The sequence below is a fragment of the Acanthopagrus latus genome, chromosome 13, assembly GCF_904848185.1.
Source record: "Acanthopagrus latus isolate v.2019 chromosome 13, fAcaLat1.1, whole genome shotgun sequence".
NCBI classification, from domain to species: Eukaryota; Metazoa; Chordata; class Actinopteri; order Spariformes; family Sparidae; genus Acanthopagrus; species Acanthopagrus latus.
In genome coordinates, this window is record NC_051051.1 from 470,366 (window position 1) to 484,141 (window position 13,776).

General features: G+C 44.0%; 1 protein-coding gene across 4 annotated transcripts in view; it reads right to left on the reverse strand.

Annotated features, from left to right (window-relative positions):
* The window catches only part of sh3pxd2b (SH3 and PX domains 2B), a 36,722-nt gene that overhangs the window by 8,557 nt on the left and 14,389 nt on the right, over window positions 1-13,776 (reverse strand). For 2 of the 4 annotated variants that reach the window (XM_037118594.1, XM_037118596.1), the window contains exons 4-8: window positions 9,762-9,838; window positions 4,691-4,782; window positions 1,198-1,223; window positions 1,017-1,079; window positions 790-825 (exon numbers count right to left, since the gene is read on the reverse strand). In XM_037118594.1, coding sequence (XP_036974489.1) covers window positions 790-825; window positions 1,017-1,079; window positions 1,198-1,223; window positions 4,691-4,782; window positions 9,762-9,838 — 294 coding nt within the window. The remainder of the gene's footprint in view (window positions 1-789; window positions 826-1,016; window positions 1,080-1,197; window positions 1,224-4,690; window positions 4,783-9,761; window positions 9,839-13,776) is intronic. The other 2 variants (XM_037118595.1, XM_037118598.1) reach the window with 2 other exon arrangements.

The following is a 13,776-nucleotide window of genomic DNA, read 5'->3' on the forward strand; positions in this document are numbered from 1 at the left end:
GAAACTGTAACTGAATGGTTCTGCAACACACTCTGATCAACAAGTTCTGGAGTTAGTAACACAAACAATTCTCAAGAGCAGAACTGCTGGAAAAGTCACATCAGGCTGAGTCTAATTCTGAACAGCTGGACCGACAGGTCGACTCGAGCAACCAGGTTAAAGCAGCTACAAGGAACTTTGGTCTTGTGATTCTGGCGCCCCCTCTGGATGAAAGAGGTCATGTTTCCACTGTCCTCATTCGTTTTGGCAGCAACATGTTTTCGATTGTATTTTTCTTTTTAAAACTGTTTTATGATGCACAGCTATGATTTAATGTATCAACTTGTGGCTGTGTGAGAGTTATATAGTAAGTAATAAATAATAATAATTATTTGTATTTAATAAATACAAGTCAATAAATATCATAATAAGAAGCTGGTGAAACAACTTGTTGCTGATCTCATTGGCGTATGTTGGGTTGGGTCATATAAAAGGCCTCAGTATCGGATGAAAGTTCCTTGTAATATGTTGAACCTTTAAATCAAAGGTGTTTCTAAAACAAAAGTCTTCGTTCTTTCTGACATTTATATTAAACTCATCCAGCTACTGTTCTACTCCATCCCAAACAACACAGAAATACGACCAGAAATGAGCTGTAATGAATGTTTTCTCTATCAGGGAACAGGAACAACCAGTGCAAGCCCCAAGCCTCCATCAGAGCCACGTCCCACCTGCCCAGGCCGAGGGGAGGAGAGGGGGGACGGGCCGCTAGCAACCCGCCAGGTCACACACACAGCAAGTGTTTACTACCTCGCTTTAGGAAAGTAGTCGCTCTCTCCACAATCCCTGATGGAAAGCAAAATGAACGGAGAAGAAAACTGAAAACAATGACTTGACATGCAACCTGGAGAATATGAGATGAATGGAGAGGATAGAGAGAATATTCAAACTGTCAAACAATGGCTAAACATTTCAGCACAGACAAAACGTGTGTTTATAACTAACAAGAACATCTGGATGCTTATTTATTGTTTTACCTGCATTACACACTGTGACCACTAGATGGAGACAGTCTCCTTGTACAGGCTGCTGCAGAAGGACTGGAGAAGCCTTGTACTCAATAATGAGAAGCAGGAAAACAACAAAATACCTAAAACACACCACGTTCTGGCCTCAGAACCACATTCTTCAGTTCAAACACACAATCAAAACTCTTACCTGATTTCTTCTTTCCGATGGGTTCCCTGTTAAATAGACACAATCATCACATTACAACCAGGACATATCAGATCAGGAAGATTTTCAATATGAAAAAATAATTCACAAATCACCTCGTGGAGGTCAAAAAATGAATAAATAAACAAAACTGTTTTTAATGTAAAGACACAAGATCCGAGATGGCTGATCGTTGTAATTGATGTTGTTTCTGGTACTGTCTCTGTGACTGATGGTGTTTTCAGGTCATGTGTCAGTGAGAGTCACTACATTAATTAAAAAACACATGAATCAGAATGTAATTGGCTAAACCTTTTTACATGTATTCATTTGAAAACAAGGACAATGCATTGATTTTTTTTAACATCATCAACTTGACTGATTTGTGTGAAAATGCACTTCTACTGAATGTGATGCCACAACATGTTAGGACATTCCACAGGTGAACAGGTTAACTGGTGAACAGGTGTTTGTATCATGACTGTATGAAACATCCTGTTCTTATTTACATTTTACACAGCCTTGCAAATGTGCACTAATGAAACTTTAAACTGGTTTAAAACGATCATTCTGACTTGTTATCATGACACACAACCTTTACACTGATTACTCCAGCGCATTAACAATAATTAGAGTATTTGCTGACATCATCAGTATCTGTTAGGTCTGTATTAATGCTACAGTCATGTGAGAAAAGGATCCGCCTCTCTGCCTCTCCCTCCACTCCAGCCTGATGTGAATACAGAGCCACTAGATAGTCGATCTCTGAAATTTAGTCTGATGTTAAATTCAATACTGCATCTGCTGCGTCTGCTTTAGACATCAGCCAGATAAATAGACCATCACTCCACAGCAGCAGTCAGGAGCTGATTCAACGTCCAGATGCCCCGAAAAAGTCAATGGCGGCTGATGCTCAGCATTTTCCTCTCTCGCTCTCTCCATCGCTCGCTCTTTGTTATCTAAATATTACTCTCACTTTACAGCCTTCCATTTTCCATCTCAACCGTCCACGTCTCCTGAACTCACTCTTTCATCTCCCTCCATCGTTTGGCTTGGCAGCTATCATGTGTTCGTTTCCCTGCATCAACACGAACGCTCTCAGCCACATGAAGCTTTGTTCGATCGGCAGAACTGTTAATTGCGGCGGCTTAAGTTTCAATACATCTTTAGCCATAAGCATGCCCATTAACGTGCTATAAAAAGAGCTCACTGACTGTGTGTGTGTGCCTTAAGCTCAGGCGGCCATGGCTGAGTCATAGAAGAAGAAATGACACATGAACTGTGAGACGCGCTGTTTCATGCTTGTGTTACAGAAAAGAGGCAAACGATGTGAAGTGTTCTGAATCTTCACTACAGAACATCAGAGGATATATTCACGTCGGGCTCTGATTCTAGCAGACCCATTCAAATAAAAGCCATCTAGTTTTTACACCCCCAACCAAACCTTTCGCTAAACAGCCACCATACCACAGAGGACTCGTGTAATATTCACTAGAATAATTAACTGAATCATAACCTCCTCCCTCTATCCCCACTCGTCCTTGTTCCACGTCAACACGTCGCCTCATCTCCTTCCTGCTTTTCTTCCCTCGTGACGTCTCTCACTTTCCGTTTTCCTTTCCTTGCCCAGACGCTTCCGCTTTCCTTCACTTCCCTTCTCACCCATCTTTTCTGGTTGCTCCACTTCCTCCTGAACTAATCCTTTTCTTCTCCTCTTCAGCTTCTCCTTCCTTTCCTTTCTCCTCGGGTGAAAGTCTAAGATGTCCCTCTCAGTGCAGTCGAGTTATAGGCCGTGATAAATCTCCTCCCAGTGACGGGCTGCTGTGTCTGTACAGGAGCCCTGCTGTCAGTCAGCCAAACAACAGGCTGCACTGGCAGAAAGCACTAATCCAATTTCAATAAAGACAAACCAAGGTCTTTCCTTTATTCATCCGCCTTGAGTAAACACTCCGTCTACTTCCTGCCTTGCCCGACACATACTTGGGGTTTTGTATGAGGAATCAGGGAGGTATGTGTCCTTGGCAACCTCATCTGTGGGAGGACAGAATACAAAATGTGTATGTGTCCACATATCGTGTATGTTGATCACACACAGATGTGAGGAGGTTTCTTTTAATGGGAGTGCTGCAGACGGTTATACACCAGTAAAAGTGTTGGGATGAGGGAATGCTGAGTGACACGTCACAGAAATCATATTATGACAGGCCTGATACAGCACGCTCACCACCACCAGCACACTTCAAAGTGACATTGAATCCATCCACATTATAGATGACAGCATGGCACCTGGTGCAACTACCGTCTCATACTCAGTCCCTGTAACAGCACTGTGATCTGTTAATTGTCCTTGAGCAAGAAGCCAGCTGCTGGCTCAGTGTAGCTCACGTCTGATGGACAGACGCTGAATACCAAAGTCAGCGTTGTGCTGTGAAAAGTTTAGTTTCACAGTTTCTGACATTTCTATACTTTGTTTATTGGTGGATTCACAAAAGGTAGAATTTTTTGTCTGACTGTGGAATTTTTAATTTGGTCCATCGAACTCTAACCTGCCTAATGTTCAAAAAGTCACCAGGATGAAGTCAAGCTGTCAAGTTTTTTGAAAATGTGAATGACACTGTCGTGGAATACAACCAGTGACCTGCTGATCTTTACAGACCCAGATGTGATAGTCTAACAATGGCAAAGCCGAAGGTGTTGAATCAAATCTTAACCTTACAACCAAGAGTCAGATCAGAGTGTGGGTTTGAAGAATAATAGCAGTTCTGTTGTAAAGGAACAGGAAACTGTCTCACTTCTGTGACCCAGTTCTGACAACCAGCTGGAGAACCCAATCTCTATGTTCTGGCTTACTACTGTCCCGACATGCACTCCCAGTATATATCACAGAACTTATCAACTCAATTTCCTGCCGACTGAGGCAGCCTCTCAACGCCCGGTGCCACACATCAGTATGTGATGACAGAGAGGTAAAATCCAAGATGTCAGCCGACAGCTGTTGGTGTGAAAACCATCTCCAGGGTCAAAATGTGAGCCGCACATTACGGTCTCTATTAAACAGCCACTCGTAACCTCCGCTGCCCTGAAGGTGCTGGTAAACTTAATAACAACATGCCTGTAACCATGGAGCCTGTGAACTTCTGCTTGTGCTGGACGCTGGCGTTCATTTCCTGCTGAAGTTTGGCACATTGTGACTGTCAGCGCTGGATATGAAGCTAATGTGTCAAGTGATATTTACAAGAGACAGCAACCATGGAGCCTAGAGCCTGAACTGAGCTGCAGCTACATGCTCAATGCTAACTCAGCATTTAAAAAAGGTCCTCTCTTTTTCTGCATAAAAAAATCCCACATGAGGCGGTGCGACAGGATGAGCTCATGCCCAGGGTGGGTGTAATGAATGTTCATTACTGTCAGACTGGAGGTAGATGCTGGCGGGACTTGACAGGACATGACATTCGTCAGAGAACAATGACGGGTGGTGTATGTGAAGGGTACTTACTCCTTGGGTGGGTTGAGGTCTTCAGGTCTAGTCTCAAAAAACACTCGGACCTCCTCACACTGGGAGATGTAGACTGGCAGCTGAATGAGGGCCTGCAGACACAAAGAGACAACAGGATTGATCGGTCATCACACATGATCACTTCACTGCACACAGAAGTCACCCCGAGGTTAAATATAGTGCTGATCACGTGTCTGCTCTCCAAAAACAAGCCGTTACTACTTACAGTATGAACGGCCTGTCAGGAGACATGAAGCAACTTGTTCTGTTTATAGGACGGAAGTTTTCCCACCTGTCCATTAAACTACCTGTGGACGACCTGCCGTCCTGGAGGTTACACAGGTAACAACTGTCCTCCTCTCTCACAGAGAGATGATGCATTTAATAATAATAAATAACAATACATTTTATTTGATGGTGCCTTTCAAGTCACCCAAGGTCATCTTAGGTCATTTGACCTTTGATTCTAAGTGCAAAACCTGCCATCATTGTGTGTTTAGCACAATTCCAGTGGAAGATTGAAAACCTTTCTCTCTGCAGGACTGTGCAGCCCGGACAGACGGACGTGCTCTCTAGATTCTCACATTATTTCTTGTTTCTAATCTTGATGGTCAATAGTGAGACATTCGGGCATGATGGCTGCGCCGTCGCTCCTCTCTGTCGTGACTGTGTTTGTGTCTCTGTGTATGAATGATGTACGAGCTGCTGTTGTCTATGATCAAATCAGATCCGCCCCTCCGCTGACTGTCTCCAGTCCAGGCTCAGAGCTCACGGTTTGTGTTTGTGCCTGTGGATACATGTTGTGTATTTGTGTTTGTAGCTACCTACTGCCTGTACAGCACATGGCTCAATGTGAGATGTTTCAATTCATGAATAAATGAGACTAGTTATTGTATTATCTGCTGCTCTTTAATTTCAACAATTAAATTTGTCATTTTTGGTTCTCTTTTTGTCTTTCAGTCACAGCAGCTGGTTCTCAGCTCAGTTCATCGATCCGTCTCGCCCACCTTCCTCCCTAATCTTCTGTCTCTGTGGAGGATCACTGGCAGCAGAGAGATGAATCCTGACAGCACTGCCGGAGATGAAAGACAAACATTCACCTTTGTCTTTATTAGAGTGATCTCTCCCTCGCACACACCGATAGTCACGTTACTGCATGGTCTCTGTCTCTTTTTGTTTTCTCCTGACTCTGTTTTATCTGCTTCTTCTACTCTTTCGCCGCTGCCCTTCAGTGGACTGGCTGAAACAGATAATCACCTCAGCAGCGCGATGCCCCGAACCAGAAGACAGCATAACTGTCGCTAACGACCCCGTGGTGGTTATCTCTCCTTCGGCTCGGAGAGCTAGGTCATTCCTTCTCCTTATGCTGGCAGGCAGAGCTCAATGCTATCCATCACGCTTCCTCTGCTGGCCTCTACCTCTGATTTTAATACTCCTAAGTGTTTCAGTTCAGTCCTTTAAGGGAGCAGAGTCTCTGTCTGCCTCTCACACTCTCTGACACACACTGATATAGCGTCAGGGCTGACAGGTATGGAACGGGAGCCAAAGTCCCGTCAAGGTGTCCTTGTCCCACTCATGAGCTTCATGCCCACAGCTTGTGTGAGGAAGAGTGGGACTGCTGCTCTGAACTCTGAGTATAACTTGTGTTTTGCATTAGCTGAAAAGTTATGTGGAGAGTGCATGTGTGTCTACTTACATGTCTGTTGATTCATGGTACATATAATATTGCTCGGTTAGTATGTGTCACCACAACCTTCTAAATCTCACTTTTTACAGAAGCTCCATCCACAACCTGACACACAAAGCCAAGTGGCTGGTTTACACGCTTTTACTGGCGACCTCCAGAGGACTCCCCCAATCTCTAGTGCTGCGGCCCAGAATGCAGCGCTGCGTCGGAGGTCAGAGTGCATCCTGAACAGGCCATCGTCTCCTTGAATTTATACGTCCCCTGGTGTCAGTCCGTGGCCCGTCCGCTCATTACAATTCTCCCCAGGGAGCAGACGGGAGGGAGGCTCAGGGTACATTACAGCAAATGGACTTTATGGGTGTTCTTTACAGCGGGCAGCATTAAGGTAATTGTGTGTGCCTGCTTGAGTGTGTGTGTGTGTGTGTGTGTGTGTGTGTGTGTGTGTGTGTGTGTGTGTGTGTGTGCGCGCACATGTGTGCTTCCTCTAAGGAATAAAAGAGGTAATGGAAATGAGAGATCTACTTGTGCATTCCGATCCAGTACAGTGCACAGTGACTGTATCTGTGCACTGTAACAACAAAGACTTTCAGGATCTTATATTTTTACATCGGTTGTATCTCAAAAGGGCATCATCTGCTAAAAAAACCTGTCTAACAAATGCTGCTCTCCTCAGTTTAGAGGAAAGTTCTGTTCTAATTTCTAATCGAAACAGACTTTTTGATGCACTTCATCCAACTGTGGGACATTTCCAGTCATTTACGCTCAGCAGTTTTACATTTGGCTTCATCCAAACACTCCCAGTCTCCATGTTTTTTCCCTTCCTTCTTTTCAATCTGACTGTGTTTTCTTACTTTGACAAAAACACTTTACAACCAGGGAATTTCCATATGAGTCAGGGTAAAGCCTCAGCTGTGCAGCAGAAGGGCTGACTCTGCTTTCCTCAAAAAAACATGAAGTCTCACCTTGTCAACCCGGCTGCCTACGGGGGCGGACGAAAACAGCACTTTGTTTTTGCTTACAGTCAAGTTCAGATTTGTTCCGGCGGTTACTGTAATTCCCAGAAGGCACTGCCAACACTGCATTCTGAGCGCTGACCTGCCTTGATGCTATCACAGTGCTGAATGCTGATTTGAGTGGTTATCAGCTGTGTGAGACGGACACTGTTGATGTGTGAGATGGCATCCGGCTCACTGGCTGACAAGATGTCTGACTGAATTCAGCAGTGCGACACGATTGTCTCACATAATCTGAGGTGTCTGGTCCTAACATGTAACTGGAACTAAGTTCTTGCACAACATAAAATCTTAAGCACGTGTCTGGATCATCAAGTAAGATTCATGAACCACATAATGATTTTTAAGAAAACACCCTCTGCCTCATCTTTAACAGGTGAGTGCAATTTTTATAACTTTTCAGACATTTCCACAATAACAACCCTGACTGCAGCACAGTACTGGTGTGGCTCAGTTATTCCCCGTAAATATCCACACCCACAGTCACGAACCAACAACTCCAACCCCCCAAAACTCTATAAACTACTTATTTTTTCAGATAAGTGGTTAAAGATGTTGCCTCCAGCAGCTGTACATTCCTTTAACCCCAGACGACACTTGGTGGAGGAGCTGTATGGTCACCAGCCCCTCCTGTGCTCAGCACTGTTTATCACACAACGTTTGTCTTCACTCTGAAGTTTTGCACTCTGTTATTTTCATTCAGAAAGGAAAAATCGGAAACTAATTTGTACAGTGGTGCTTCATGGGGAACAGAAGTGATCCTGTGATAAAATAATACAATTGTAAATACAAGGAGGCATGAGTGAGCGCCAAGAGGTAACTTGTAAAAACATCCCCAGGCTTCCTCTCTCTCTCTCAGAGGCAGATGGAGGTGAGTGTGGCTGTGAGGCCCTGAGGCCAACCTTTCAAACTTAACAAAAACACAACCTGTGGATGTGGATGTGCTGACTGGAGCAAGCTCAGCAGCAGCAAGATCTCTGCCTTTGGCACAAGTCACCACCACAACATGAGATACAGCCCCAGCTCATCCTGCAGAGTTCTTCTGAATACCACAGCGCTGTTCACACCTGCACCATGTGACTCTGTGGGCACCATGTCTCTTTGGAGATGTCTGATCACCAGCAGTAATGAGCCCCTAGCTACAGCAGACAAACATCGTCAACCTAAGTTAGGAAAATTGATTTTTTTATAAAACATTACTTTGAATTTATTCTTCTTGCTGTTGCTAAGAAGCTGAGCATCAATCACAATGTGCTCACGGAGGTTGCTGGAGTTACATTTCTGTCAGATTGTTGCAATTAGTCGCCGGCTATTGGCAGTTTTATGGTCGCAGTTCTGCTACACTGGAGCCTCAGAATGTACAGTTACATTTTGTCCCCCCTTTCTCCAGGCCGAGTGATTAATCTCTTTGGTAAAAAGCCATGTAATGGGCTGAATAATGCACAGGTTTTACATTATCTGCCTTAAGTGGAAAGAGCTGCTGTATTTCAAAGGGTTTACTAGACACCAGCAGCAGATTACGGCATACTATTACACTCAAAAACAAAGTGGAGTCCATCCTGTTTTTTCTTCTGCCACTGACAGCAACTTAACAGCATGAACACATAAAGAACATGAATAAATTCTCCAGTCCAGCAGCTTACTGTACATCTGGGAGATACAATGACATCTTCGCATTTGGCTCCACTGAAACAGATTTTTCCTCACACACTATTGATCCCTTGAGAGAAATTCTCCTTCAGTTTGACTCCTTCAGCAGTGAGCTCACAGTCAGCTGCAGAGCACCTGGGGAGCTTTTAGGACACCTCGGCAGGGTCGACACCTTCTGTCACCACGGCACCAACCAAACAGTGCCAGTTTACAAGGGCAGTGGCATTATTCATACAGCTGCTGAGGAACAGCGTTCTCTATAAACACGGCTGTTAAGTAAATCTTGCCCCTGTGCTAACTTTGAAGAACATAAACGTGTGTTTGGGTTTTTAACAACTACAGTGTCTGTGTGTCTGGAATATCTAACACAATGAGGGAATGACTCACAAACTAAGGACAAGAAAACTCACAAGACACGTATTAAATGTTTTCCTGACATTAGACAGTCAGGCAGCTCACTGTAATCCTAAACAGCAACTCTGCTGCTCGCACACACACAGAGGGCATGAAACCATTATTTTACATTTCACTGTTCATGACGAAGTTGATGCAATGTGGGTGGGATACCCGTTTCTGTTTCCCACTGACCACTGTACTTTCTGCTTTGACTTCAGCTCAGTGTGCTGAAGATGTAAAAGCTCAGGGCCAGTGTAGCTTTCCTGAACCACAGACACGTAGGACCACAGTAGATCTCCAGGGATCTGTTGGTCAATAAACTCACCCTGCAATACTCGTTGATAGGCCTGAGCCTTTTCATGGCCACATCTCTGATATGGCTCCTCCTGAACAGGATCTTCCCTGGAACAAAGCAAGAAAAACAGACTTATAAGATAAGAGAGAGTATCAATGCTTCCCGTATTCCACAGCAAAATGATATATTCATATCATCATTCTTCATCATTTATTTGCGTCTCTTATTCACATAAAGCAGTGTCTTCAAACTTTTTAATTAGGTTGATGCAATATCAAAAACAGCCTTAAAAAGTTAGGGGTCCACTGAAGGACGATAAGGACAGAGTGGCTAACACAGAACACCATTGGTGAATTAGCATGCAGACATAATACAGTCATGTCATCAGTAACTCTGACAGCACAATAAGGTGGGTAAGGAGCTAGGTGAATAGCTGGCCTTTCCAAGTCATGAATAAATGATTTTGGGAAAGCAAATTATGTCTGCATGACAGCTTAAACGCTCCTTCACTGCTCTTATCTCATGGCAGAAATAACCCCAGGCCCAGCCGAGCCGGGTCGCCATAACAATAACAAGAAATGGCTCCAAATAGGCCTCTTAAAACACTCTTCTGACTTCACGGTATGTCGGAACTTTCAGAGCCAGCATTTATTTTCTCCTTGTTCCAGCCGCTTAAGTTTCTCCGATAAATTCAGGGGGACCGCTCTAATGCAAACATATAAACTGAGCAGGAAGTCGAGGCTGAAACGAGAACCTGAACACGGAAAGGAGACATGTTTGGAAAAGTAGCAGAATCACTGGCATCAAGAGGTTAGTTAGAGTGTATCTAAAGCAGTCCTGCTGAAACATGAATCTATCTCACAGAGGATCACCGCTGAGCAGTCGACCCCCCTGCAGCTCCTCCATGTCGTCTAAAAATCACTTCCTACTTCCTTAACAGAGGGCAGCTCAAAACACAATCGTTCTTTCTGGTTGAGTTAGTGAGTGAGTGAGTGAGTGAGTGGCATATTTATAGATGTTTGTGATCATCAGTGTCTGATTATGAATACGTATGTGTTGTGTTATGGCTGATCTTGTGATAAAGACTGGAGAATAAACAGAGGCATTAAGGGAACGACTAAGAGCCCAAAATACCTCAGATCTCCCACATCTGACCCCAGAACCACAACCAGCCACCTCTGGTCTGTATCGAACCGCGGTAACTTCCTGTACTAGTTACTCAAAAAACAAAAGAAACAGCAGAGAGAAACCACACATCAGATTCACACACTCTTTCCTCTTTACAGTGACTAAAAACGCTGTTAGAGAGAGAAGCCAGAGTGAATATCTCAACGACAGGCATTCGTGGTTCCCAGGGGATGAATCCTACCAACTTCAGTGACGTCCTGACTTTTCATCAGGTGTGAATTTAAGTGGAGTGTGTTGACGACTACTGGATGGATTCCCATGAAATTTGGACCTTCAAGGTCCTTAGATGTTGAAGAGACCAGATTTCCACTGCAAGTAATTTGGTACAGAAATGTAAAGTTCCATGAGGATTTATGGTGATCATGGGTGATCTCCTGCATTTTTATGTAGCATCTTCAGCAATCTTGAGATTTTAGGATCTAAGTAAAAAGTCGGTGATCACTGGATGGACCATTGGGCCTTAACTGTCATCCAGATCACAATTCATCACAACAAGCCTTCCAGTCTCCACAGAGCTGCTCACATTCACGTAGATTATGACATTTCTAACTTTTGCACATCCAGCAAAAACAAAAGAATGAAGGATGTAGGAAAAAAGTGTGCATGGTCTGATGAGCCCTCATTCTCACCACATGTGTGCAGAAGAGAACTACACAGTGCTACACAAGGGAGGGTATCAGATAAAGGATTAAGTAGATGAAGAATGAGAGAAGACATTCCAAGTCTCTATGGTTTTAGCAATATCTTGCTAAAGCAGCCAGAAGGACACACTGTCTGGGCAGCTCATGAAAACTAAAGATTTGAAAGTCAACCCCTGGATGTGTCCATCTCCTCCACCTCCCTCTCTCTGTCTGTTTCTTCCTCTCCTCCCCGCGTCACTCCTCAAACAGAGAGCTTTCTTGACGGTTTTCCAAAGCTCTCAGGGGTCAGGAGGGAAGCACTGACTCAACACTGCCCACTCTGTATGCACGGCAGCTCATGGGTGCAGCCGGCTTGTTTAGGAAGGGAGGAGGGAGAGGGAGAAATGCTGCAGCCTGTGAGCTGTGGCTGAGGCCGGGTGGACTCTCAGAGCCAGCTTTGACCGAGGGTATCAAACAACTTTTGTTTCCTGGGGAGAGTGCAGGAGGTAGAAGGCGAGCAGAGACAGATAGAGATGGGAACACAGAGAGTGTCCTTGTTACACACCTCACACACTGAAAGCCATTCTCAGCGCTCACCTCTTAATCTCTCGGCTCAGCGCACATCAAGTACTGTTTCTTCACCCAACTCTGGCTCTTTTGAGGATTTTTGAGCAGCGAAAACCTTTACATAACTCCAAACTGTAGACCAACACCATGGAGTCTGGTCAGACTTCAACATGACAAACTGACTACTTTAATTGTTTTTGACTTGATGTACTGATGCTCAACTTCCTGAAGACTTCCAGAAGAAACATTTATGTTTGGAAATGTGGCCTTGTAAAAACCTAATCTAATTATTGTACCTATGCACTGAATGGACTTAGCATCAGTTTTTAATAAGTTGCATTATTAACACAATTTCAAATCCTACATTCTATGGTCAGGATTCAGAGATCAGTTAACTTAAAGCTCATGTTGGCAAGATAGCTGATTTCTGAGTCTCATTCCCAACTCGTCAAACACTGACTCCTCTGGATGGAGGCTGAGCCGACTTACAATTCCAAAGCGTCAGTATTTGATGAGATGGGCAGAAGGGCGCGCTCACACGAGGCAGTCTGTATCATGCCCAGCACATGTGACCCCTCGAGTTGATTGGTGTCAAACACTTTATTGGCCTCAAGTTAACATAGTATTATAAAAGTTGTAACTAGACATGAGACTTACTATTATAAGACATGAGATCGGGCTTTAACTTCTTTCAAATCACTTAAGTTGGGTTAAAACTTGCTTACAAGACTTTAAACTGACTTTTCAATTCAAATGTACTGAGACAAATCAAAGTCAACTGTCAAGTTTTTTAACACCAACAAGACAAGTTGTGAGACTTGTCTTGAGTCCTGCTGTAACAAAACTTAACAGCTCAGAGTCTCAAAAGACTGAAGACTTGCTACTGCAGGAGCTGAAACTTGACTTGAGCCTTGTTATCAGACTTGAGACTTGACTCTGTGTTGTAATTACTGTGTTCTTGGGTAAATTGCTGACTACGGGCAGACACAACTTCATGAGCTAACATAAAGGACAGGTTTGCTACTGGTACACTCAAATAGACAAGAGCAGTGATTGCTTTCCCCTGCAGATGAGAGAGGGGCGTGATATGAATCAGGCATAAACATTCTAACCGTTTAGTCATTCTTGGTTTTCAGTGCTTCACAGACGACTGACTGAGGAATGTGCTATTCATATTCACATAAACACGTCTGACCAGCCTAACAGACTGTGTGCTCCACTGTGGGATCCCCAGAAAATCAGAGTAACTGAAATAGCATGTATGATATCCATCATCATGAGGAAAAGGGGCAGAAAGTCACCCTAATTATAAATTCATATCCTACTTGTGGGATCCAAGCTGACATAAGAGTATCACCTCTTCTCTCATGCAGGGGCCTTAAACAAACAGACCCACATTCCATTTTGGGTTTCACTCATAGCTCAACAACCCAGACTTCAGATGATCAATCAAATGCATATCAGCTCGATTTCAAGGCTGACCTGCTGACACAGCCTTGAGGAGCATCACTCAGGGCTCTAAAGAAACAGATCAAGTTATCACCTCTATCTAAATGTCATGTATGAACATATCAGAGGAGAAGCGCTGTAACAGGTACTGAGAACACAGACGGCCTGTAGACGCTGTATACAGTCTTGACAAAGCAAAAGTGTGGACCTGCTGTATACAA